Source organism: Eutrema salsugineum, unplaced genomic scaffold (genome assembly GCF_000478725.1).
Source record: "Eutrema salsugineum unplaced genomic scaffold, Eutsalg1_0 scaffold_17, whole genome shotgun sequence".
NCBI classification, from domain to species: Eukaryota; Viridiplantae; Streptophyta; class Magnoliopsida; order Brassicales; family Brassicaceae; genus Eutrema; species Eutrema salsugineum.
This window is the reverse complement of record NW_006256852.1, coordinates 533638-558328: the sequence shown is the minus strand read 5'-3', so window position 1 is coordinate 558328 and position 24691 is coordinate 533638. Positions and strand designations below refer to the sequence as shown.

At 35.2% G+C, this 24691-nt stretch overlaps 1 protein-coding gene across 1 annotated transcript; it reads right to left on the bottom strand.

Annotated features, from left to right (window-relative positions):
• Positions 1–11882: 11882 nt before the first annotated feature.
• On the bottom strand, positions 11883–13407 carry LOC18020446 (probable indole-3-pyruvate monooxygenase YUCCA5). The gene is made up of 3 exons (XM_006403104.2): positions 12724–13407; positions 12206–12577; positions 11883–12110 (listed from the first exon to the last, which is right to left on the bottom strand). The coding sequence occupies exons 1-3, from the start codon at positions 13405–13407 to the stop codon at positions 11883–11885; spliced, it is 1284 nt and encodes a 427-aa protein (XP_006403167.1).
• Between the last annotated feature and the right edge of the window lie 11284 nt (positions 13408–24691).

Here is a 24691-nt window from a genome sequence, read left to right as displayed (position 1 = left end):
AAAGGACTATCTTTAACACAATCTCATTACATTGAGAAAGTGCTTAAGAGGTTCAATTGTGAGAATTTTTTTCCAATAAACACTCCCATGGATGTGAGTGTTAAGCTTATGCCCAACACGGGACAAGCGATATCACAACTCGAATACTCACAAGTAATTGGCTGCTTAATGTATGCCATGACAAGCACTAGACCGGATATAGCTTATGCGGTAGGAAGATTGAGTAGATATACTAGTAACCCTAGTACTCATCATTGGAAAGCTTTAAGAAAAGTGCTTAAGTATTTGAAAGGAACCATAAACTATGGTTTGACATATGTCGGATTTCCTTCGGTCCTAGAAGGGTATTCAGATGCAAGTTGGATCACCAACATAGAAGATCATTCTTCTACAAGTGGTTGGGTGTTCTTGCTTGGGGGAGGTGCCATCTCATGGGCCTCTAAGAAGCAAACTTGTATTACAAGTTTGACTATGGAATCAGAATTCGTAGCATTAACAACCGCTGGTAGAGAGACGAAATGGCTAAGAAACCTAGTCTACGAGATTCCGTTGTGGCCAAAACCGGTATCACCTATTTCTATCCATTGTGATAGTCAGACTACTTTGGCTAAGGCTTATAGCCAAGTGTATAATGGTAAGTCGTGACACCTAGGCGTTAGACATAGCGCGGTACGTGAGCTGGTCACTCATGGAATAATTACCATTGGATTTGTTCGGTCTCAACAAAATCTAGCGGATCAGTTGACAAAAGAATTACCTAGGGACTTGGTAATCAAGTCGGCTAAAAGGATGGGATTAAAGTCCATTTGAAATCTTTAATGATGGGATACCCAATTCCCCTCTAATACAACGTTAGAGGCTGAATTCAATGTGGAAAGCCTACATTTAAAGATTAAAGCACTAGTTTATATCATCCCAAAGTAAGTGCTTGGACCTGCAAGAAAGGGTTAGGATAAAGATTTCTTCTTAATAGATCTTTTGAAAAATTGCTTTTGCAGGTGCAAGATTAAAAGTATCTACTTATATGAGTGTGAAGTGTTGCCGCTTCAAGAAGCTAGGACTTGGCTTTGTATACGCTCATGAATGGATAGGGACACATGGTTAATAATAATGTCAAGTATAAACACTTAGAGTAGTGTGGAAATTTGTGTGTGTATTATCTTCATGTGCTCAAAATGAGTTGAAAGGATTCAATCCATAGGACATCCTGATTTTCGGGCATTTGGAATGTGTAATATCACTAAAATGAAAATTCAATCGTCACGACATTTTCATTTATGCATGAGTTTGGTATACGTGTTGTTTATTTAGTGAATCTATGATTACACTTAAATGGGGGAGGAATGTTGGAGATTTAAGTGTTACAAATATTTTAGTGAACCATTACAACTCTTGAGAATATGGTTATTCTCCAAACATTGTAACTCTTGAGAATATGGTTATCCTCCAACAATTGCAACTTTTGAGAATATGGTTATTCTCCAAACATTGCAACTCTTGAGAATATGGCTATTCTCCAAACATTACAACTTTTGAGTTTTATGGTTATTTTGAACCATTGCAACTGTTGGGATTATGGTTATTTTGAACCATTACAACTGTTGGGATTATGGTTATTTTAAACCATTGCAACTATTCCTTGTACCCCTGGAAACTCTATAAAAGGTAGAGAAATCTTTGGAGAGATGAAATAAAAAATGTTTTTGCAAACTACCACCATAAAACAACATAATAACAAAGCACAGAAAAACTCTTTGTGTATCTCTTGTATCTTAGCCTAGAACAAGAGAGAAACTTTGATTGCCTTATCCTACAAGGGATTTCGTGTAACCCAAAGCTTTGATAAAGGTCGAAATACTCTTTAAGGAAAGTGTTTCGTACACGATTCAATCATTATCCAAGTTCACAATTTATCAAGTTCAGGGTTCAACCACAACAATATCCGTAAATTTTACTGCTTTGGTAACCAAAAAACAATAATTCATAGATGAACAATACAAAACTGTTAATAATTTTCATGAACATATCAGCCCTTAGACCATCTCAGGGTTCTTACCAATTTTTTATTCATAAATTTTGATTAATTGAAGGGGTTTTTACCAATTTTTTATTCATAAATTTTGATTAATTAAAAGTTTAGAACCCCTTAATTTTTTTCTCCTCCAATGGTTGAACTTCATTAGAGGTTCTTAAAAATTAACTGTTGTAATTTTTTTTTTGTTTGACAATGCTTTGTAGAAACTGTTGTATTTTGCTCTCATATATATGGAATGCATCTTTTCTTTCTTGCAAGAACAAATGACAAACAAGAATCCAAATTTTTTTTAAAGAAAGTATACAAAAAGAATTTATAACTTTACTATAATTGATCAAACCAATAGCAAATCAGAGTGTGTGATGGTAATACATACAGTGTAAGAGGATGATCAGCACATAAGAACACATGTGCGCTAAATGTTAACAGAGATCACAGATAAGCTTAATTAACCGGTTTGGGTTTGAGTTTTTAACGGCTTCATCAGAACACTCCAGTCAACCTTCTTGCTCTTTTGATGCTTAAAGGCATTGCCTTTTCCACTTCTCCGAAACTTGTTTGGAAAGTGTTGTTCAGACACTTCCTCAGTCTGCTTTTGGATTCTTGACTAGGCTCGGCCTTCAGATACTCCGGATTATCCCGACAAGATGCATTTTGACTATGTAGATAAAGAGAAGCAAAATCAGTAATGATAAGTTTCTCTTCAGACTTCATTGCTACCAGTAAGGTACTAGTTTTCCCAAAATACAATGATTGGATAAAACTTAGCCTCTTTACTCAGTAGCCGAGTGCAATAATAAAAAACTAACATTAAACGGGAAGGTATAGACCTAAAAGACATATTTCCTTCATTACTGCTACAACTTTTGGTAGAACCAACTGTTCTTTGACCGTTTAATGCCTCTTCATTCAATTTCTACCACAAAAGACCAGTTCATTTTTTTCAGAATGATGAAACTATACAACACCAATGACCAATCAAAACTTATACAAAAATTTCTTTATTCAGAAATAGTATTAGAATTTGTAAACTTTGTTAATTTCCTTATTTAGCAGTAACATTAGAATTTGTAAACTTTTTTAAATTTCTTGTTTAGCAATAATATTATTTGTAAACTTTTTTGATTATGAATATTGATGTAGACCAATAAAATTATCCTTTTAAATCCTATGTGGACACTCTGAGAAGCATTTAGCTTCAACTTTTATTAGTATAAGATAATAGATTTAGAACTCAAAGCTGGAAGATCTCATACAAAACCCGTTGTGGCAAGTGATTTTGGTCTCTTCTCCTTGTTTTGAGGCTTACCGAATGTATTTGGATGCTGCTTGATCAGCTAATTGTTACCTTTGTGGTTCATGTCAGGTTGTTAAAACCCATCAAATGCTATGTTATTTCAAAAATCTTCCTCATATATCTCAGTCTCTTTTGTTTAATGACGGAACCTCTTTCTCTATTTTGAATGCTTCATTTTTCAAAATCGCCGAGTATTAATCACTTGACATATTTCTCAGATTACTTGGAATTTATCATTCTTCTCAAAATCGGTGGCCAAATTTTGGAGATTTTACGGTCTTTTTTTTTAATATTAAAGCAGGTTGTATTGGCTTTGCTTATATCTCTTTGTATTATATTCTTTGTAATTTAGCTAATAGTTAAACATATAATTTAGTCAAGTTGGTTCTTTTACGTTGTAATGACTCATTTTTTAGTGAAACCTAACTCTTTTTTATATATTTGAAATGGTTGCACACTCAAAAAAAAAAACTTAAAATATATCATAGTTATGTCATAAAAATTTGGATGCTAATGTAAGAGTCTCTAAATATGTGTGTATACATCCAATTTTAAATTTAAAAAATCCCTATTTTAATATTATTTTTCTTAGTTTTTTTTACACAAATTTCCAAGCAGTTTAAAACATGACATGGTGTGTTGGGATTGCAGCTAGGACTGATCTGAGCATTGTGAGTTTCCCTGCATCAGACAAATGGCGAGATGAACAGCTTACCGTTCTTTGATAGATTCTGTCAACAATCAAGGAGAATAGGTCTTTTTTCCTTCTACCAAAGTGTTCGGGGAGTCCAAGATATTTCCCTTGGCCTCCTTCTTTTGCAATGCCGAGTATTCTCTTTGATGTTTCTCGCATTTCCGTGTTTGTCTTTGTAGAGAAGGTAATAGATGATTTCTCCACATTTATCTTATGTCCTGAAGCATCTCCATAGCTCTTGAGGATCTTTGCTAATGCTTTACAGTTCTTGATGTTTGATTTGCAGAAGAATATGGTGTCGTCTGCGAAAAGGAGATGATTTATCCTTGGACTTCCTCTGGCCACTCGAATCCCAGGTAATTGTTCTTCTCTTGAGATTTTAGGCATAGCGTTGACAATAGTTCCCCACAGAGAATGAAAATGAAGGGAGAGATCAGGTCTCCTTGTTGGATACCTCTCTGGGGAGCACCATGCCATAGGCACTATTGTTGACGAGGTATGAGTAAGATACTGTGGTGACACATTGTGTATCCAGTTAATCAACCTGGGATGGAAGCCGAGCTTAGATTGGATCAAGTAGAGAAAATCACATTCAACTCTATCGTAGGCCTTGCTCATGTCAGTTTAAACAGCCATTGAACAATATTTTTTTGCTTCTAATCTTTTCAAGAAATGAAGGACCTCATGCGTGATGAGGGCATTGTCTGAGATAGCCCTTCCTGGGCTAAAGACAGATTGATTCTCGAAGATTATGTTTGTCAGAAGGGGTTGCAACCGAGAGGTAAGAATCTTGGCAATGATCTTATTAAAGACATTACAGAGAGCAATAGGACAGTAGTTAGCAACATATTTTGGGCTTTTGATTTTTGGAATGAGCCTGACATAAGTGTTGTTGACAGTTCTTGGTATGGTGCCTGAAGAGAAGAAAGATTGGATCTCATCCACAATGGCCGGTCCTACTACCTCCTAATTCGATTGGAAAAAACTGGCTGAGAAGCCATCTGGTCCAGGTGCCTTGTCGGGGTTGATAGCAAAAGCCGCAGCTTTGATTTCCTCACTAGTGGGGTCCAGTATGAGTTTTGCATTCGCTTCCTCGGATACACGGGGTGAGAGCACTTGGTTGATTGTGTCGGCTTTATCTGCTGAGTGTGTCGTGAAGAGGTCCTGATAATAGTTTGCTCACCGTTGCAATCTGTTCTTCTTCATAAAAAGCTTTGTCGTGATTATCTTCAATAACAGAGAATTTATTAACTGTATTTCTCCCTCTTGTTACACTATGGAAGTAACCGGTATTCTTGTCTCCCAAGGAGAGCCATAGCTGTCTACTTCTCTGTTTCCAGAAGTCATCTTCTGCTCGACAGGCTTCTTTCAGTTCATTGTTGATTTGCTGGATGAGTTGATCATTAGTAGTTGAACTTGACATAGCCTCTTCTAGATGTTGCCTTTGTTCCTCGATACGCTTTTTGTTGTTTATATGGTGTTCACGGTTCCATCTAGAGATTTCTCTCCGGCATTTAGAGATTCTGCTTTCTATGGAGTCGTTTGGATCAGCATTCCATGTGTCTAAGATGAGATTCTTTATCTCTTCATTGCTTTTCATTCTTCTTTCATAGTGGAATAAACCTTGTTTCCTCTTCCCTGCAGATTCGAAGAAAGAGACCACAGGACGATGATCTGATCCTTTAAACTGCATGTAGTTGCAGCTGCCGGATGGAAACTCTTCTGCCCAAGCTCCGTTGGATATTGCCCGGTTGATCCTGCAATGCGTGTTATGTGTGTGTCTGACACCACGCCATGAGAGAGGATTGCCGGTGTGGCTGAGGTCGTAGAGATCACAGCTTGAGATGAATTCATGGAAATCCCCAAAAGAGCCTTCAGGTCGTAGTGGTCCTCCTATCTTCTCGGAGTTATCCACTATTTTGTTGAAATCTCCGGTGAAAAAACCAGGGGGTGTCTCTAGCTAAAGCCAGATTGGAGAGGTGATTCCAGACTGCTTTTCTTTTAGATTTATCAGGTTCACCGTAAACAAAAGTGGCGAATAAACTTTTGCCTTTGTATTTGATTGATGTGTCTTTGAAATTTTTGCAGAAGGATAGAACTATAACTTCCACACTCTGATTCCAATAGAACGCTAATCCCCCCCCCCCTCTCCAGGGCTGTGTGGTGAGACAAAGAAGTGGTCATAATGGCTTAAGCATTCCAGGTATTTTATTACAGCATCATCACCATTCTTTGTTTCCATGGGGAACATAATATCAGGAGCTAGAGAGCGATGTAATTCCTTTATTCGTCGAACTGTTGCAGGGTTCCCCAGCCCACAACAGTTCCAACTCACAACTTTTAAGGAACCAAACCTTGCGGATCGTGAAAATCCGCTGAGTCCTTCGTAGAGGTGGACGCTCTTTGATTCCTTTGGTGAGATGGTGATGAGGTGGTTCTGTCTGAGTGTCTCTCGGAGTTTTGATCCTGGCTGAGGGGTGGAGGAGGCAGAGTTCTTTGTAAGTTGGGCCTCCTCACTCTCGGGGACTGGTGAACCTGGTGAGGTTTTATTTTGCTTGAGCAAGCACCAATTAGTGTTCTTGGACTAGCCATGACTGGATTTTTTGATGATGGTCTTCCCCTCTTTCTTTTTGCAAGTTCCAGCTGAGGTTCATCAGAGAGGGCTAAGTCATCCCCATGTGAGAGTCGGTGGGAGTTTGAGAGGTTCCCTGTCAGATCTCTAGTGCGTGATGGTTCCCGAGTGAGGATAATTCTGTTTTCCGTGTCATGGTTTGTAGAAGCTGCTGCGATGAGGGCTGCCGTTTCTGCCATCATTCCATGTTGTTCACCTTCCAGTACCCATTGGAGCCATGCCGCACTCTCGACAGGGTCTGGACAATTGATGTATGAAATAGTAATTTTTTGTAGTTCCTCCATGATTGCCGCATTTTTCAAGTTGGGTTGAAGAGATGAGAAGACTTCTTTGTCGAGGTTTCTCTCAATTGGATGTCTGGTGGACCTCAAAGATGAGATTCTTGATTCTCTTGTTATCTCTATTCTCCACGTTTGTTGACTGTGAGTTTGGTGATTTTGGTTGGTAGGAGCAGTCTCATGTGGGGGTTTCTGGGGCGATGAGTTGACGTGAGTCTGTGCGGAGATGATCGAGAATGAGGTGGTAAGTATTCCTCTTCTTTCATGTTGAGCTTTGTCAAAACTTTGATGGCTTTGTGGTCTGTGGTCTGGGGAGTGTGATGAGTGTTCTCTTGGTCCGCTGGAATGATTTTGTTGGTGTTTCGGAATTGTGAGGGTCTTATGCCAAAGGGGTTTCCATGGCGGTCCAGGCGTTGGCTGAAGTTTTTGTTCTTGTCGTCATTCACTGTTTTGGTGTGAGAAGAGCCTTTGTGGGTGGAATCAATCCCTTTGGTCCTTTCCATATTGGGAGGTTAGGTGTTTGATGCAGGGCATCTTTCTGCTTTATGAGTAAGCTTGAGGCAGATAGAGCAGTGTTTCCCCAGCTTTTCATAGGTGAGTGAGGCAAAAACTTATTTCCCTCCTCAAAATTCGATAATCATTTCAGTGGTTAAGGGTTGAAGGTCATTAATGCAGACACGGATCTTCGCAGTTTTTTTTGAGACATACTGATCTTCTAGATACCCTAACTCCCTCCCTATTTTAGAGAGAAGATCTGATTTCCAGTAGTGAAGAGGGATTCCTTTTAGTTCAATCCAGAAAGACATCTGTGAGAGAAACTCAGATGAGATGATGGATTTCCACTTTTCTAGGATAATCATTCAGCCGAAGTATTGATATGGTCGATTTGCTAGCACCCTGGTCATATCTTCTTCAGAGTCAAATCGGTATTGGAAGCAGTCATAACCCAGATCTGAACCGACTACTTTGCCTCTGAGTTTTCACCTTTTAGGGAGAAAAGGAAGCATTACCCATATCAATACGCTGACGGTGATGCAGTGAGGCGAGGCGGCTGAGCAGATGGACCCTCCGACCAGCGTCAGGGGTGAAACCACGGGGAAGGAGAAACCAGAAGCTGTTTCTTTTGAAAAACTTTTCTTTTTGATAAAAACCGGATAGAAAAATATCACTTTTTGTTAATACCAGGTCGGTACAAACTGTCTAGAGACACGTGCCTGAGAGAGTGTTTTGAAAAAATGAAACTATTATTTTTTGTTTTATGGATAGTTTATTCTGAACCGACAAAAACATAACAAAAAAAATACAAAATCCATGTTCTTATTACTAATTTATAAATGTAACAGTTTTATATAGCATAAATTATTTGGGTGGTTCGGTTTTCCAGATATATGCAACAAGTTGGCTAGATTTTCAATCGTGGTAAAATTCTAGTTAAATCTATTAAAAATACCCATATTCTAGTGCGTTATTTGTACAATTTCTTTCGGAAAGATTGCAAAATATACAAAAATAAACAGCCTAACCCCTGAGATTTAACATATGAGAGGCACCATAAATGAAGAAACAAAGACCGCTTACTATAAAGTACAAAAAATGAAATACTTAGAAATGTTGTAAGTACGAGTTCGCTTGTTGATGAAGTGGTTGTATAAAACCATAAGGTGGAAACATCTCTTGTCTGACTGCATTGTTGATCTATCAATAGTGGATTCATCTTTACTGTCATATCCTTCAACTGCACAAGGTCTATTAATGGTTTTAATTTCAATTATACAAGAACAAATATCTGATTATTAGGTAGTTAATCGTTGTCGGTTTATCTAGTTATAAGTTCACTAGTTCGTGATAGTTACAATTTGAGAAACATAAGTACACATGACTAGCCAAAGATTATGACATTTAACAAACTCAATACAATGCCCATGTAATTAGAATATCTAAGCAAGTAGATTCAAATATATATATATAGATATTCATGTGATGAATGTAACTTTGAGGTTATTATCCTTTCTTCTTCATTTCACTTTAATAAGAGAACATTTCAACAGTTTATTATTCTTGTAAATAGTCTTCCATTTTTCATTTTCTATTACTTAAATAAACTACCAATGAACTAGAATCTATTTTATTTTGAATATACTTAAAGAATGAAGATTGTTGAGTGAACACGAATTTCTTCACATCAATGACGGATACGACAACTGATGTCAAAAAAAAATGACGGATACTACCACCAATTATCGTTTTCTTGTGCTTTTACCGTTTCTTCGGAAGTTCATTTAAACCGTTTACATAAGCTTCGACCACTGAGATTACTCATTTCCGAAAACCAGTGGATGTTTATTCTCCTACTCTACTGCTTGCACTTGCGTTGTTCCTAACGAATTTCATTTGCGATCATGGACATTGTCCCAACAAAAATTGCCTTGTTTCGGGGGCTAAATAGAATGCTTGCATCACGTTCATAGAAAAGGGTTAAATGTAGGTTTAAGGTTTTTGGGATTTCTTATAGACCAAGTCACTTCTAGGTTTAGTTTGATCCAAGTCCTTGATCAGGGTCGTTAATTAATGTTTGCTTCCCCTGTGATTAATTACCTCTGTGCCACTCCTGAAGTAACTATTGTTTTGCCCAACCTTTCTGTTTCATATTTCTCGTTATTTAGTGCGTGCTATAGCATTATATCCTTAATAATCTTGAAATTGGTTTCAGATGTGGTCTGATCTTATCACCAAGAGCAAAGAAGGTGGCGTTGTGACTTTAACTTATGTATTCAGGAACACTCACGAGCATGTAAAAAGTTAGGCTGGTCAAATTAATTTCTGTGTCATGTCTTGATTTTTTTTTTGTGCTATCTCTCTCTGCAGTTAAATTCATTTTGTTACTAGATAAACTTTGATGTTTCGAATCAGAATGTACCTTTTTTAGAAGTAATTCGAATACTCATCACATTCATTTTACTGTTGCACATTTTTTAGTTCTGTTTTAGTTTTTTTTTTTTTTTCCCCTTGAAGCATGATGGCAATTGGAACTTGGATTGACAACGTCTCGGTTCTTATTCCCGAAATCGATGGAAAAACGACATATAGAAGAAGAGCTTCGAAGCATATAGAGGAGATTCAAAAGAAAGAGAAGTGTCCTACGAGATTGATAGCTAAAACTGAATATCGGATTAGAATTGAATTTGGTTACGAATTGAAGAAGCAAAATAACGAATTAATTAAATTTGTTAGTGAATAAATTTTCCACACAAAAAAATGCACCACGTAACCTTTCTATTTTATCTTATTTAAATGTAATTAATAAATAAAAATGTTGAAGGAAAAACAGAACTCAAATGTCAAATCCATAATCCATATGAACTGAAAACCCGAATATGGTCAAAGTAGTTTATTCAATCAAACCAAGTAACCAACAAACCCTAATTTCGTCCTAAGTACGTAGTTTCTTCAATCAAACTAACAAACCCTAATTTCACAGAAGAACCAGCAAAACCTTAAATATTACTCTCTTTATTAACTACTTCATTGTTTTCTCTACGTCCTCTGTTTGATAATAACTGCATAAACCCTAGCTATATACAGAGCCGGCTTTGAGTCCAAACAAACCAAGCATGGGCTTGCGATCCTTATTTTTACATGAAAATTTTTAAAGTCAAAACAGCCCATTTTTTAAAAAAAAAATGTAAAACAGCTCATTTTTTATTCTATAGCTTATGGCCCATGCAAAAAATATGCAGTTCAGTATCCGTAACGCATCATATTCGTCCCCGACGTCGACCACATCGGACGAGTTTCTTCAACTGAAACAGAAACTTACGAGCCGTTGATTCCGAACAATGTATGTCTGTAATGGATTTGGTGTTCTTCAACTTGTAGCTCTGTAGATATATGCAACGACGTCGTTTAAAGTCGTCTTCTTGACTCACTAAAAAGTCTTCACTCAATTTTTCTGAAGTTACTTCTTCGTCACGTATTGACATCTTTGGGTTCCCTTCTTTATCCCAAACTTTTCCATAGATCCAGTTCTCATTTTCCATCATCAATAAATTAGCTTTCTCCTCGATCTCTCTTTGTATGGTTTTGTAAAGATTCAATAGTGGTAGGGTGTATTTATATATATCAATCGCCTGAAGTTTTCCTTTTTTAATAATGATTAAACATAAAGGAAAATTGCAATTTTACTATTTTGATTAAGACACAAACTGAAACTTCATTATTTAAGAGGATACACACCATTCTCCTTTTCTTTTTCTTTTTGCCATTATCATATTTGCGTAACGAACTTAATGACAACATTATTTTTGTTTTTGGTCGAAGACAACTTTAATTAAAAAAGGCTTACATAGTTTAACCTGTTATAATGGGTCAAAATATGGGCCTCTTGAATCTCTGGATGTTTATAACACCATTCAGAACTTAAGACCCATAATCATAAGACTCGTTGGCACAGCCATATTTCGGATCTTAGATACATAGTTGCTTATTTAAGAAAATTAAACATAATTTATTTGAACAAAAGAAAATAGATACATATTGTTTTCATATTTAATTACTTCTCCTACTTTGAAAAACGTTTTTTATATTTAACTCCACTGGTACTCTTTGCAATAAAAAGAACTCAAGTAAAAGAAACTTTTAACTTCAAGTATGATAATGAATTTTTTATTATTTTTTAAAACCATTACAAAAATAACAAAAAAAGAAATAAATAGAGAATTGCCTCGTCATCCTAGTTAATACAAAACGCCCACACAGCCTTCAAAAACAACACCGTTGGGTCTTCAGGAGAGGGCTCTCTTTTACACACTGTTTTATTCTATCTTTTTTTTATCTCTACACTTTCTTCTTCTTTTTTTTACAAAAAATGAAATAATAAATAAACACTCTTTTCTTTTGCTTCCCAAAATAAAATAATAAATGAATTAAGAACAATCCTAACTTGAGCCCTAAGCAACTGAAATGCACCTACGGTGACCCACTCGCGTCCTCATTTTCTGTCTTTTGGTCTCTTCTCTCCACACGTTTCCAATGTCTTGAGCGATGTTAACGGCGTCTGCTGATGCTCCGGCCAATCCTTTCCTCGTGAATCCAGCCGCGTAAAGTCCCGATTTCCCTTTCCATGCGTTTGGAAACGGCGATTTAGGAAACCCGTTTTTCGAAAATAAATCATTTTCCTGAAGAACAAAAAAAAACAGATTCAGCTTACTTGTAACACAAGAAACAAATCAAAAGGTTATCAAATTGTAAGTATTTTTGTTTCGTTTCTCACCTGAAGCCAAGAAGGGACGTTGCTACGGTAACCAGTGGCAAGAACAACAGCGTCGAGATCTAATCTCTGACCATCAACGAGTTCCACTTGGTGACGAGAGAACCGTTTGATTCCGGGGACGATATCTACCTCGCCGGATTTGATTTTCTCCATAGCTCCGATGTCAAGCACTGGAGTCTTCCCTGTGACGACCTTGAGCTCCATTGGGCCCATTTTGGGCCTTTTTAGCCCATACTTTGTCATGTTTCCCAAAATCAGCCATGCGAGAATCAGTAGAAGCTTGTCTACTAGCCATAGAGGTAACCACTTCATCAGCATCATCGAGATTTCGAAACTCGATTTGCCTAGAATCTCCCTTGGTAACACATGAACCTGATCAAATATTAAAAACCCAATAACCAGATTAGCTTAAAGCTCGAAACTTTATTAAAATAAATCGGCGAATTAAGATTAAAATTCGAATCTTTAAATTGTAAATTTGGAGTTTAAAAGTCGGAAACTTTGAATGTATAACTTACCGAGCTACGAACAACCATGGAGGGATTAGCATTGTGATTTGCGAGATCAAGTGAAACTTCCATGCCGGAGTTTCCACATCCGACGACAAGAACACTCTTTCCTCTGTATTTCTCGCCGGATTTATACTCACAAGAGTGGATAACCTCGCCGTCGAACTCCGTCGTGAGTCCATCGATCTCCGGAACCACTCTCTCGGCGTTTTCTCCCGTCGCCACCACAAGCCACCGGCAGATATACTCCATCTCCGACCCGACCACCGGGGAGGAATACGACGACGTTGTCTTGATTCGCCAGAGACCAGTGGTCTCGTCGTACCGAGCGGACTGGACACACTCGTTGAACTGTGGGCTAATGTCGAATCGGGTAGCGTAGGACTCAAGGTAATCGATGAACTGTCGTTTTGTTGGGTACTCCGGGTAGGTTTCCGGGAAGGGCATTTTGGGTAATTGACAAACTTTCTTGGGTAAATGAAGTTTGAGTCTATCGTAGGTTCTTTTCTGCCACAATGAAGCTATGCACTCTGCTCTCTCCAATACCACGAAGGGCACGCCTTGCTCGCGGAGGCAAGCCGCGGTGGCTAGGCCCGATGGGCCAGCTCCGACGATAACCGGACCGTTAACCCAAATGCACCTTCTTCGGTCGGAGGAATCTTCACTTCCCATGAGTCTAAACATGTTCTCCATTTTTAGGTGTGAGTTTGGTCGAAATCGAGAAGTTATGTAGTGAAATTGAATAAGGTTTAGGTAGAGTATTGATCGAATTGAAAGAAATGGTAGTGAAATTGAATAAGGTTTTTTTTTTTGTTTGTTGATTGAGGAATGAGATGTTTTGGAATGTGTTTGGAGGTAGAAGTAGTGTGGGTGTGTTTATATAAGGAACGAACTATGAGGAAGCTGCATGTGATTTGCGCATTCTAAGGTTAAGTTTTAGTCAATTTAAATAAACACAAAAGTTTCTTCAATAAGTGTACATGTAATTGTTTATTAAGGTTTCCCATTTAATCATATGCTTTTGCTTAAAATGCGAAATATTTTATAATATTGTTTAAGTTTTTTTTCTTATGGAATCATTCGATTCTTTTCTTCAAAGTTGCTGATGGGACTTTGATTAGAGTATCTCATAACAATCTATAATTATATGCCCTGTTTTATTAGTATATAATTTAGTTGGTGATCATTATAAATTTAATATATAATAGTTGTTTTATATTATATATAGAGATGGTACTTCTATATATATATATATATATATATCTATACATTGTTTAATAGCTTTGAATATTACTCAGAGATATAGTTTAAAACTTAATGATGTGAAAGGGTTATCAACTGGCCGCTATGGACCAGTGATAATAATATACATCATCCAAATTCTTTTGATCGTATGGTACTATGGTCCATGAGCTTGTAGATGGCTTTGGAGAATGAAACTGAAATGTGAAAACTACTTGTGATATAGATATATTGAAATTAAAAATATGTATATACACATTATAAGTGTCCAAATGATCGAACTAGCTAGGTTAAGTTCGGTTTATTTCATTGAATTGATATTATTTGTGATTAGTGTTTCAAAAACTGGTTTGATGGGCCAGGTGATTAATTGTTTAAAAATATATTCGATGCTAAGCAAGCACCATGTATCGAAGTCGATGCTTGCATAAGATGAAGAAATACGCGATATTGAAATACTCATGCTGTGTTTTCGATTAAACTTTGATGTTCAAGCTATTATAAAAGGCTTCGGGTAGTCGAAAATCGGATCAGAAAAGAGTCCAGGATATGTAGTGTAATGGTTGATATTAATGTTTTTTTATTGTATAGTGAATATTTAATATACTATATTACAAATTTGGTGATGATCATGCAGAATGCAGACATGCAGTATATGTGATTACGATGAATAGTTGCACGAACAATTCCTAAAAAATCTTTGTTCCCTTGTTTTTTATTTCTTTTTTTGGCAAGGCTTCAAAATATTGGTTAAGCTACTTTTGTAAAATTTCACATTCATTAATGATATTTACTATTTGGCAAAAAAAAAAAAAAAAAAAAAACACAATTCCTCCACAATGCAGTTCACTCCGCAACTCATGTATCCACAGTGATAGGCTTTGCCTGCATTATTTTGGACCTCAGATAAGCTTTACATCGATTAATCTACACATTATCTAAGAATCAAATTATAAATTTAGTGTAAAATGTTTTAAACAATTGATCATTAGGTCAAAGGATTTCCACGAACCAGATTTAAAAAGCTGTTTTAAGCTCAGTTTGTTATCTGTGGATTATTTTGAATGCAAAATACAGTAATTAGTTATTTATCTTCGGATTAATATCAGTGAGTCATTTTTATAACAACCTGATAAATTAAAAAGCCGTGGCAACGCGTGGTGACAAGTACTATGCAACCACGAGGCTTAGATGGTGAGCCCAGTGGGGGCACTCAATATTGACCCACTTCCAACTCGTCTTTGCTGACTACCTAACCACATCAAATCAATTTGCAGCATTGCAACTTTGTTATATGTTAATTATTTTGTAGATTTTTTTTTTGTCGTTTATAGTTTTATTCGCTTTATACCAATTTCTATGAATCTTCTATCACACGTTTTAGAAACTTTGAACTCGAAATGGAAAAGTTGGAATTTTTTCTTCCTATTTCTATAATTTATTGAACCGAACGTAGTGGATGTACGACGAGCGCAATATATATGATTGTTATATTTTGTATGTTTAAAAGGTTCATATATAAGAATTCGTAATACTATCGTTGACAATATATAGATAAATGTGAGAAAGTTCAAAAATATATATAACCATCTCTATTACTGAAGTATATTTAAATTTTTGGGAGTACTATATGTAAAAACAGTTCACGTCTAAACTACAGAATTTAGTTATTACAATAATTTCAGCATATTAAAATGACATTTCAATATTGGACGAATAATAAAAAAAATTAGAGAACCTAATAGTAATTTTGTAGTAGTAATCAACAGGTTTTTTAAATATACTGAATAACGAACTAGTGTCATTGAAGATGAAACTCACAAATCTAGAATAGATAGAAAGACGCGAGGTGGTTGGAACGTTGTATATACATGCAAATAAACACACATTTCAGTATTTTACCGTGTAGATTCAGAGATAAACCAAAACAATTCTAAATAGACAACTTGTAGAATTTAAAATTTTATTGTTAATGAGTTTTACACTTTTACCACGAATTAAAAATGAGAAATGTCAATTCATGATCATCATCATCAATTGATTTCTAATATAGTATCATCATTTGATCTTGAGGGCTGTTTTGACCTTGTGGTGGTATCTTCGACAGATTCTCAAGGTCTCATCATGAAGGGCCTTTTAGATATGTTTTACCTTAAAATAGAAATGATAGGTTAATTAAATGTGACTTATATAGAAACTCATGATTCTAAATAACGCTGTCACTTGTGTAACGTTAAGTTGAAAACGATTAAGCACACACATATGCTTTGGAGATTAATGAGATTTTGTTGAGAACATAAGGTTTGTTTTATGTCTCGATTCTACACTAAAACTAAAAGTGTGAAGTGAACTAGCTTAGCTAGATCAATTTATTCATTACCAATTGATTTTAGGTTAAATGTTTATGAGATTTTAGAATTTAGTTTGACAGTTTGTTAATAATCTAAATAAGTGAATAGGATTTACTACCAATCCTAGAATGAAATTTAGTTTGAGATGGATTAAAAAAATCATCATTTCAAAGTGGCGTATACAATACATGAGGAAGTAGAAATAACCTAAAACAATATAACAGACATGAAATTTAACATAGTATCTCGTTATTTTCTTACAAAATATTTCACCCAAACCGTGCCATTGCATGCAACGAAATTGGGCAGTTGGATTGCCCGGTATAGATCAATTTTGAATTGATGTTCTATGCCTTGTGATAATTGTGAGTTCAATTAATGAAGCTAGATTAGTTTGGAATTCAGTAACCGGCCTTGGTTAGACTTTTCCATCGGGTACTTACGTTTGGTTGGTGGTATTCTTATAATCAAAATTAGATTAATACAATTAATATCTTTTGTAATCTTAACTTTTGCAAGGTTCAATGATCATCTCACTGAAAAGCTTCCCCTTTTTAGTTGTAGATATTACAAATTATTTAAAATGCTTTTGCAATGATCACAGTCTTACATATATATTATCCTTTAGGTGTAATAATGGAGAATTTTATACATGTTATCAAATTTAACAAGAAATTTATTTTGGTTCACATGGCTCCTTCTCAAAAGCGTAGTATACATTACATGTATAAAATCAATATAAATAATCAAAGAAAATCTGAACAATATCCTTTAATAATTTCCCAGTTGATATATTTATCCTAAGAATTAAGAATCCTCCATAATTGCCGAATTTTAGTAGTTGAAAGAATCCAGAGATTTTGACCAATTTTGTGTCAACGGCTATGCGCATATAGACATTAATGACTTAGTGACTAGTAGTATTCGTAGAATGTGCATATACAAACAAATATGAGAAATACTTATTTTTTGTCAATATGAGAAATACTTAGTATTTTTAAAACATGCATTTTATTAACAGTATTTTGATTAACCCGAAAAAAGAACTTTTTAATAGTAACTGGTATCTTATACTATTAGGTACACCGACCAAATTTAAATAGTTTGACAAAGATTAGATATGTATTTTTGAATATGATGATATTTTTGATTCAAATATAGTTAGAATGATTTTCAAAACAAATATTTTGTTTCATATATATATATATATATATATATCAAATCGTCAGTTGAATAATATATATCGTCGACAGTTAAATATTAATTCAATTTGTGTACAAAAAATATTAGTTGAAAGAAATGTTATTGACTTAAAAGGTATACACACTTTAAAATTATTTTAATTTAATATCATAAAATTGATTTGATTTTACAATTAAGATACAAATCCAATATATGTTGTACATACATTACAAGAAAATATGCTATATTCTTACGAAATTTCCTATGAAATATTTGGTAGGATAATTTTTTCACCAATATCCTACGCAATCACGATGAAAAAGATAAGTTATGGAAAATTGGTAGAAAATTTTCTACGAAAACAAATCCTTAAAAATACGGTAAAAAACTTCCTTCCGATAACCTATACTAGTTCGTAGGAAATAAGATCGAAACTTGGAAGGGATGTGGTAGGTTATATGTGACTATTACGTTTGTGGGTATTTCTACGCATTTTTGATAAAATATTTTCTGTAAGAAAACTCGTAGGAGATCTATAGGAATATTTCAGATCGTTGCAAAAAATTTTACTTTTGCTTTGTCCCACATCAGACAGTTAGAAAATTTTAGCTGAGAAGAGTGCAATATAAATAAGATGTTTCTCTTCTCTTCATTTAGTACTCACTTAGTCAAGCATAAGACCCATAGTGTGAGATACACTCCAATTGGACCTATATTTCAAACATGGAAAATAGTCATTTACAAGCATGGATATATAATAATAGGTGGGATTCAAGTACCGAGAAAATTACAAATAAGTTTTTCATAGGGCTCATTGAGTTTATGTGTTTCGCTACAAACCAGGAGACATGCTTAAGCAATGGTAAAATAGTTTTTCCTTGTCTACGTTGTGATAATAATAAATTTATAACTGTAGATAAAGCGTGGAATCATTTATATAGTCGCGGGTTTACGTCGGATTCAAAATCTGGTATTATCACGGAGAAAGAGATGTTGTGAATGAGGATAGTACTAATAGACAAGCTAGTGAAATAGAGAGGTTAGAAGAATCTAGGATGCAAGTACAAAGCATAAGTACGGTTCAGATGGTTAATGATGCGTTTATGGAAGATGGAAATAGAGTAGAAGAGCCAAATTTAGAAACAAGGCAATTTTTCAATATGTTAGATGCAGCAAAGCATCCCTTATACGAAGGTTGTAAAGAAAATCATTCTCCTTTGTCAATTGCAACAAGTATGATGAATATCAAGACGGACTACAATTTGTCTGACGATTGTATATATGCTATTGCTGATTTTGTTAAAGATCTGTTGTCAGAAGAAAATTTAGCACAAGCCTCAGATTATGCGATTGAGAAGCTTGTTTCTGGTTTTGGTTTGCCATATCAGATGATCGACGTTTGCATTGACCACTGTATTATTTATTGGAAATCAACTGCAAACTACTTGGCGTGTCAATTTTGTGAAAAACCTTTCAAATAATGATGGAAGGGTTAGAGTGCTGTTTAAGCGTATGTAGTATTTACTTTTATCAGATAGGTTAAAAAGGTTATACCAGTCGAAGTGCACAGCAAGGCCTATGAAATGACATCAAGAGCGTTAGAACGAAAGAGAAATAGCGCATCCGCCAGACACAGAGGCATGAAAATATTTTCAAACAGTTTATTCATTATTTGCATCTGAGAGCAGGAATGTATATCTTGGTCTATGTAGGGATGGTTTCAACCCATTTGGGAAGCATGTGAGAAAATATTTTTTGTGTCCCATCATTGTCACTCCTTACAATTTTCCTCTATCATTGTGCATGAAGCGAGAGTTTCTTTTCCTAACCATACTTGTTCCTGGTCCTATACACCCAAAACGGTCCCTTAATGTGTTCTTACAGCCTTTAGTTCATGAATTGCAAGACTTGTGGGAGCATGGGGTGTAAGCCTATGATGTGTCACGCCAACAAAATTTTACAATGTGTGCGGTTCTAATGTGGACCATAGGTGATTTTCCAGCGTATGGAATGTTATCTGGATGGACAACACATGGAAGGTTATCCTGTTCGTATTGTCAGGACAATAAAGATGCATTCCAATTGAAAATGGATGGAAGACTTGTTGGTTTGACTGTCATAGATGCTTCCTACCAACCTCGTATCCTTATCGCCGGAACAGGAGGTTATTTATGAAAAACAGAGTTGTTCTTGAACCTCCTCCGTCTGAGATTGATGGTAATCAGCTATGTAAGCAACTTCGAAATTTTGATTTTGATACGACAACAGAGTGCGGTGGTAATGGACATGTCATGGTGGGCGGTTATGGAGAATTCCACAACTGGCACAAAAAGAGTATTTTCTGGAATTTACCATATTGGAAGGATCATTTGTTGAGACATAATCTTGATGTAATGCATATTGAGAAGAACTTCTTCAACAACATCATGAATACCATCCTAAACTTTCCGGGGAGAACAAAAGACAATTTGAAGTCAAGGTTAGACTTACCACATTTATGTGCCCGTGATGCTCTACATTTTTTAGAAAATGAAAATGCTCCAATCCCGAATTTCAGATTAGATGGAGAATCAAAAGATGCATTTTTTCATTGGATTGTCAATAATGTGAAATTTCCAGATGGTCATGCTTCCAACCTACACAACTGTGTGGACAGCGATGAAGGTAGATTATATGGGATGAAGAGTCATGATTGTCATGTTTTTATGCAACATTTACTACCATTCACATTTGCTGAACTTCCACCAAAGTCTGTGTATGAAGCTATTGCAGGTATAATCCATTTTGTAATGTACATTTTTATGTTATTGTGATAAAAGAATTGCTTATTGTTTCTTGTATGACTGTAGGAGTAAGTGCTTTTTTTAGAGATCTATGCACACGATCACTTACAACTGATGGGATTCAATATTTGTCTGAAAACATACCTGTTCTCATTTTCAATCTGGAGAAGATATTTCCACCATCATTTGATGTAATGGAGCATCTTTCAATTCATCTCCCTCGGGAAGCAGCACTTGGTACCGATGTATGTATCCATTTGATGTAATGGAGGATCTTTCAGTTCATCTCCCTGTCCAGTACTGATGTATGTATCTATTTGAGCGATTCATGTTCCACCTAAAGAAGAAAGTTAAAAATTTAAGCAAAGTGGAAGAATCTATTGTTGCTCAGAGCATTAATGAAGAAACATCCAATTTCTCTGCATACTACTTCGCACCAAGTGTACAAACAAAAAGCAGAAAACCAAGTTGAAACGATGATGGAGGAGAGAAGTCTAAATACTTAACCCATGTACCAGATATTTTCTCACAAGTAAGCTTAAATATTTAAATTAGTTTACCTACCTATTTCCTACCATAATCCTACCAAAATCATTAAACCAAAATTATTATTATTTTTTTAATTATATAAATTTATTAAAAATATATAATCCACCGAATACCTACTATATTCCTAACAAAGCCCCTAACCCTAATATTATATCCGCGAGAATCCTTAAGTGTCTTGTGATTTCTTTGACTAAACAGTCGTTAAGTCTCCTTCTTCTTCTTTCCTAAACCTCTCTACAAATCCTTCTCCTGTAGCTCGTTTCTTTCTAATCTCGTCTCTGTTTCCGCATGACTTCACACCAAAAACCGCCGCATGCTTCAAAATCTAAACGCAATCCACCAAATGTAAACAACACTGACACTATAGAGATGACCGGAAACATCTCCGCACCACTCATTCCCAATTTCACGATAAGTCAAACGGTTCTCTCCATGTCTTTCATTTTGTCTGAATTTTCTCTTTTCATAGAATTGAGCTTTTGTTTTGGAATAAAAATTTGTGATTCCCTCTTTGTATATTGTGATTGAATTCAGCATTTCTATTTATTCTAGAAGTTAATTTCAAACTGATGGTCTCTTAACCTGATTAGTTTGATTTCATTTGAATTATTTTCCCTGATTTTTCAATACAACCGATGATTAGTAAGCTATTTGAGAGCTTTTTTTTCATTCGCATATATTAGAGAAGTATTGTCAGAAGAGTTGCAGTAATGTTTAACAGATTCTGTCTTTGTGGTTTTGCGGGAGCATACTCGGGAAAATTTTGAAAGGTTTATGTCCCAGGAGAGGCAACTCCGTGATAACTCTACTCCAACCTTCACTTTAGACGGATTCGACCCCAATAGCTATCCATCTCAGCCTTTTCATCAAGACAACACTTCCAGTCCTGTTAGGAGCACAGAAATACCGATCAATTCCAGAGTTTCTGAAGATGATGAATCACGTACAGGACTTTATGTTCTGTCGATGATTTTTACCCGCTCCCGGTCGGCAGAATCTCATTTACCTTCACCTTGATCATGAAGGAGGAGCAACTTGGTAAGACTTTAATCTTATATTCCTACACATACATATTGTCCATTCCTATGTGTTATACTTTACAGGTTTTGCAACATACAAATCAACTTCTTAATTACTGTTATCCATTGTTTCATAGGTTTAGGCATAACAAATCAGGGAATATCACAAAGCAGATATTGAAGATGCTAAAATCATATCTCCCCAACTCGTATCCTACATATTGAAGTCTCCCTCTTGCGATTAAAAATCGATGGTAGAGCCTTTGCGCTTAGTTGTGATTACTTTTTCAATTATAATTAGGCTGGTTCTTTTTTATTAACTATCTAACAACATCTTTTTTCCTTTTCTAGCAAGATTTCAATTGAGATCCAAGCATCACCAAAACAGTCAGAACTGCTTATGACATTCAAGCTGATGCATCTTTCAGATTAAACTTACATGAGTGAAAAGACACACTGAAGAAGAAAGGACCAAATGATGCTCCAGATTGGATGAAGGCAAGAAAATCTCTCTTTGGAAGTTACATGGAAATGTGGAGCTCAGCATAAGTGGCAAACACTTTGATCAAAAACTCCAAGAATAGGAGAAGCGACATGAAGGGTTTGGGACAAGCAATACCCATCAATGGTGCTAAAACCTTGGAGAGGAGATGGGATGAATTGGTAAATAAGAATCATAGTACTTTTTTATATCTGCTTTTTTTTCTCTAAGTTCATTTGATTCTTTTCAATGTCATTTTTGTAGACCGTGGAAGCTAATGGAAAGAGCCTGACATGCTGAGATTCATCGAAGATGTTCATACATGTAAGAAGACAAAAACAATTACAGATGGGAAGGCTAAGAAGATCGTTGATGACTCTAAGGCAAAGCTGGATGATATCGCTTCTCAAAAGCAAACTCAAGGAGACAGTTCAAACATCATCACTCAAGAGGAGATCAATGCTGTTGTCCTCCAGGTAAGTTAATTGTGTTATACAATTCATTAAAAGTTGTTATTTCCATAGTTTTGTTCAAAGAGAAACATTAGAGAGTAAACGTGAACACTTGTTTGCATGTTCGGATCACTTGTTTTCATGTTTGGTTGGTATACATATTACACGTGAAGTCTTTCTTAAGCTGTGTTTTTTTCTAGCGAATTTCCAATGTTAGAGGACGTAGGTTTGGGATTGGAACAATAGCTGATGGTGGATGCAAGTCTTCGACACATGACAACACAAAAAATCCATCACAAGAAGCATTAGAAGAGGAGATTAAGACTTTGAAGAAATCTCAAGTTGAGAAGGATACACATATCCAATACCTCATGGAATGCAACAAGCTGCTTCTTCAGAAGTTTTCGGATCTCAGTCCACCTATTCCTTTATCATCTTAGCACGATGAGGATGACGAGACGCACGAATAGGAGTTCATACAAATGGGGGTGTTGTTTTTGTGTAGGTGGTGTTGCATGTGAAGTTGGATTCTAGTTATGGAGTTTATGTGGTGTTTTATTTTATTTTTTTGTAAAACAATTTAGATAATTAATCTTATTATTGTGTTTTATATTTTATATCATTCATATTTATAATAAATTCGTCTTCTATTTTATATATAATTTCCCAAATTAATTCTATTTTATAATTTTAAATTGGTAGGAAGTAACAATTCGTCGGAAATCTAAATAAGTGGTAGGAAAAGATAGTCGGAAAATGGAAGGAAATATTTTGAAGCTATTTCGTAGGAACATGTTGGTCGGAAAATAGAAGCAGAACTTTGTAGGAAAGATGTAGGTAAAAAGTTCGTAAGAATTAGGAAAAAACTGAATCGAAGGAAAATAGTAGTAAATTGGTTGGTGATCCTTTACAAATTTTCTACTAACAGACCCGACGAAATTTTCTTACCATTATTTTTGGAAAAAACTTTCTACGATATTTTTTTCTTTTGAAATTTCCGCCGTCAATAACATATGAATAAATTTGGTAAAAATATAGTAGTAAACAATTATATTTTACGACTTTGTAACGATATCTTCTGTAAGAATTAGACATGTTTTTTTGTAACGTATGTTTATGTGAGAAAAAGTTGCATTTGCCAATTTTCTCATTTTACGTAGTTACTAATATTATAGGATAACCAAATTCAGAATTTTGTTTTTTGCAATAAATTGAATAAATGTCTAGTGAAAAAAAAAATAATTGTGGACACTCAATTATTAAGATTTGAAATATTATACGCAGTGGCGGATGTAAATGGAACAAGATGGGGTCATTCGCCCCAACGAATTTTAAAAATTGCTATAATTTATTAAAGCTTAATATTAACGTCCATACCCATAATATCACATATACTTACATTTGCTCCCAACAAAAACAAATTCTGGCTGGCTCCGCCACTGATTATACGTGCCTTTTTCATCTGTATGCACGCATATATATTTCCTCCACGTAGTAGTCATATTATTGTGCATACAAAAAAAAATGGGTGAATGTTCAAAAACAAAAGAAGAAGAGAAATGGTTAATCTCTCAAACCCTTGATACAAAAAAAGAAAAGAAAAAGAAATGGTTAATCTCTCTATCTATGAACGTCCTTACCCAAAAAACTTGTCTGATTACTGTATCTTTAACATCAAATAGATTTTTGTAATCCAAAAGAAAACATACACTGAGAGATATTTTCTCAAAATTTAATATGTATTAAACAATATAGAGAAAGATCATGCATGTGCCATGATCTATCTTAAATTTTTCTTAAACCGCTGCTCAGATTCCCTCAAGTAGAAAGTCAAACTTGTTTCTTTCTTTTCATTTAGACAAGTCAAACTTGCTTCTTAAGTACACAAGATTTATTTACATCACTATTGAAACATGAT

Excerpts from the sequence above, each read along its gene's own strand:
- LOC18020446 (XM_006403104.2), bottom strand. The coding sequence starts at position 13,407 with ATGGAGAACATGTTTAGACTCATGGGAAGTGAAGATTCCTCCGACCGA. Across the intron at positions 12,578-12,723 it reads CCATGGTTGTTCGTAGCTCG|GTTCATGTGTTACCAAGGGA; the intron begins GTAAGTTATACA and ends ATATTTGATCAG. Across the intron at positions 12,111-12,205 it reads ACGTCCCTTCTTGGCTTCAG|GAAAATGATTTATTTTCGAA; the intron begins GTGAGAAACGAA and ends TTTGTTCTTCAG.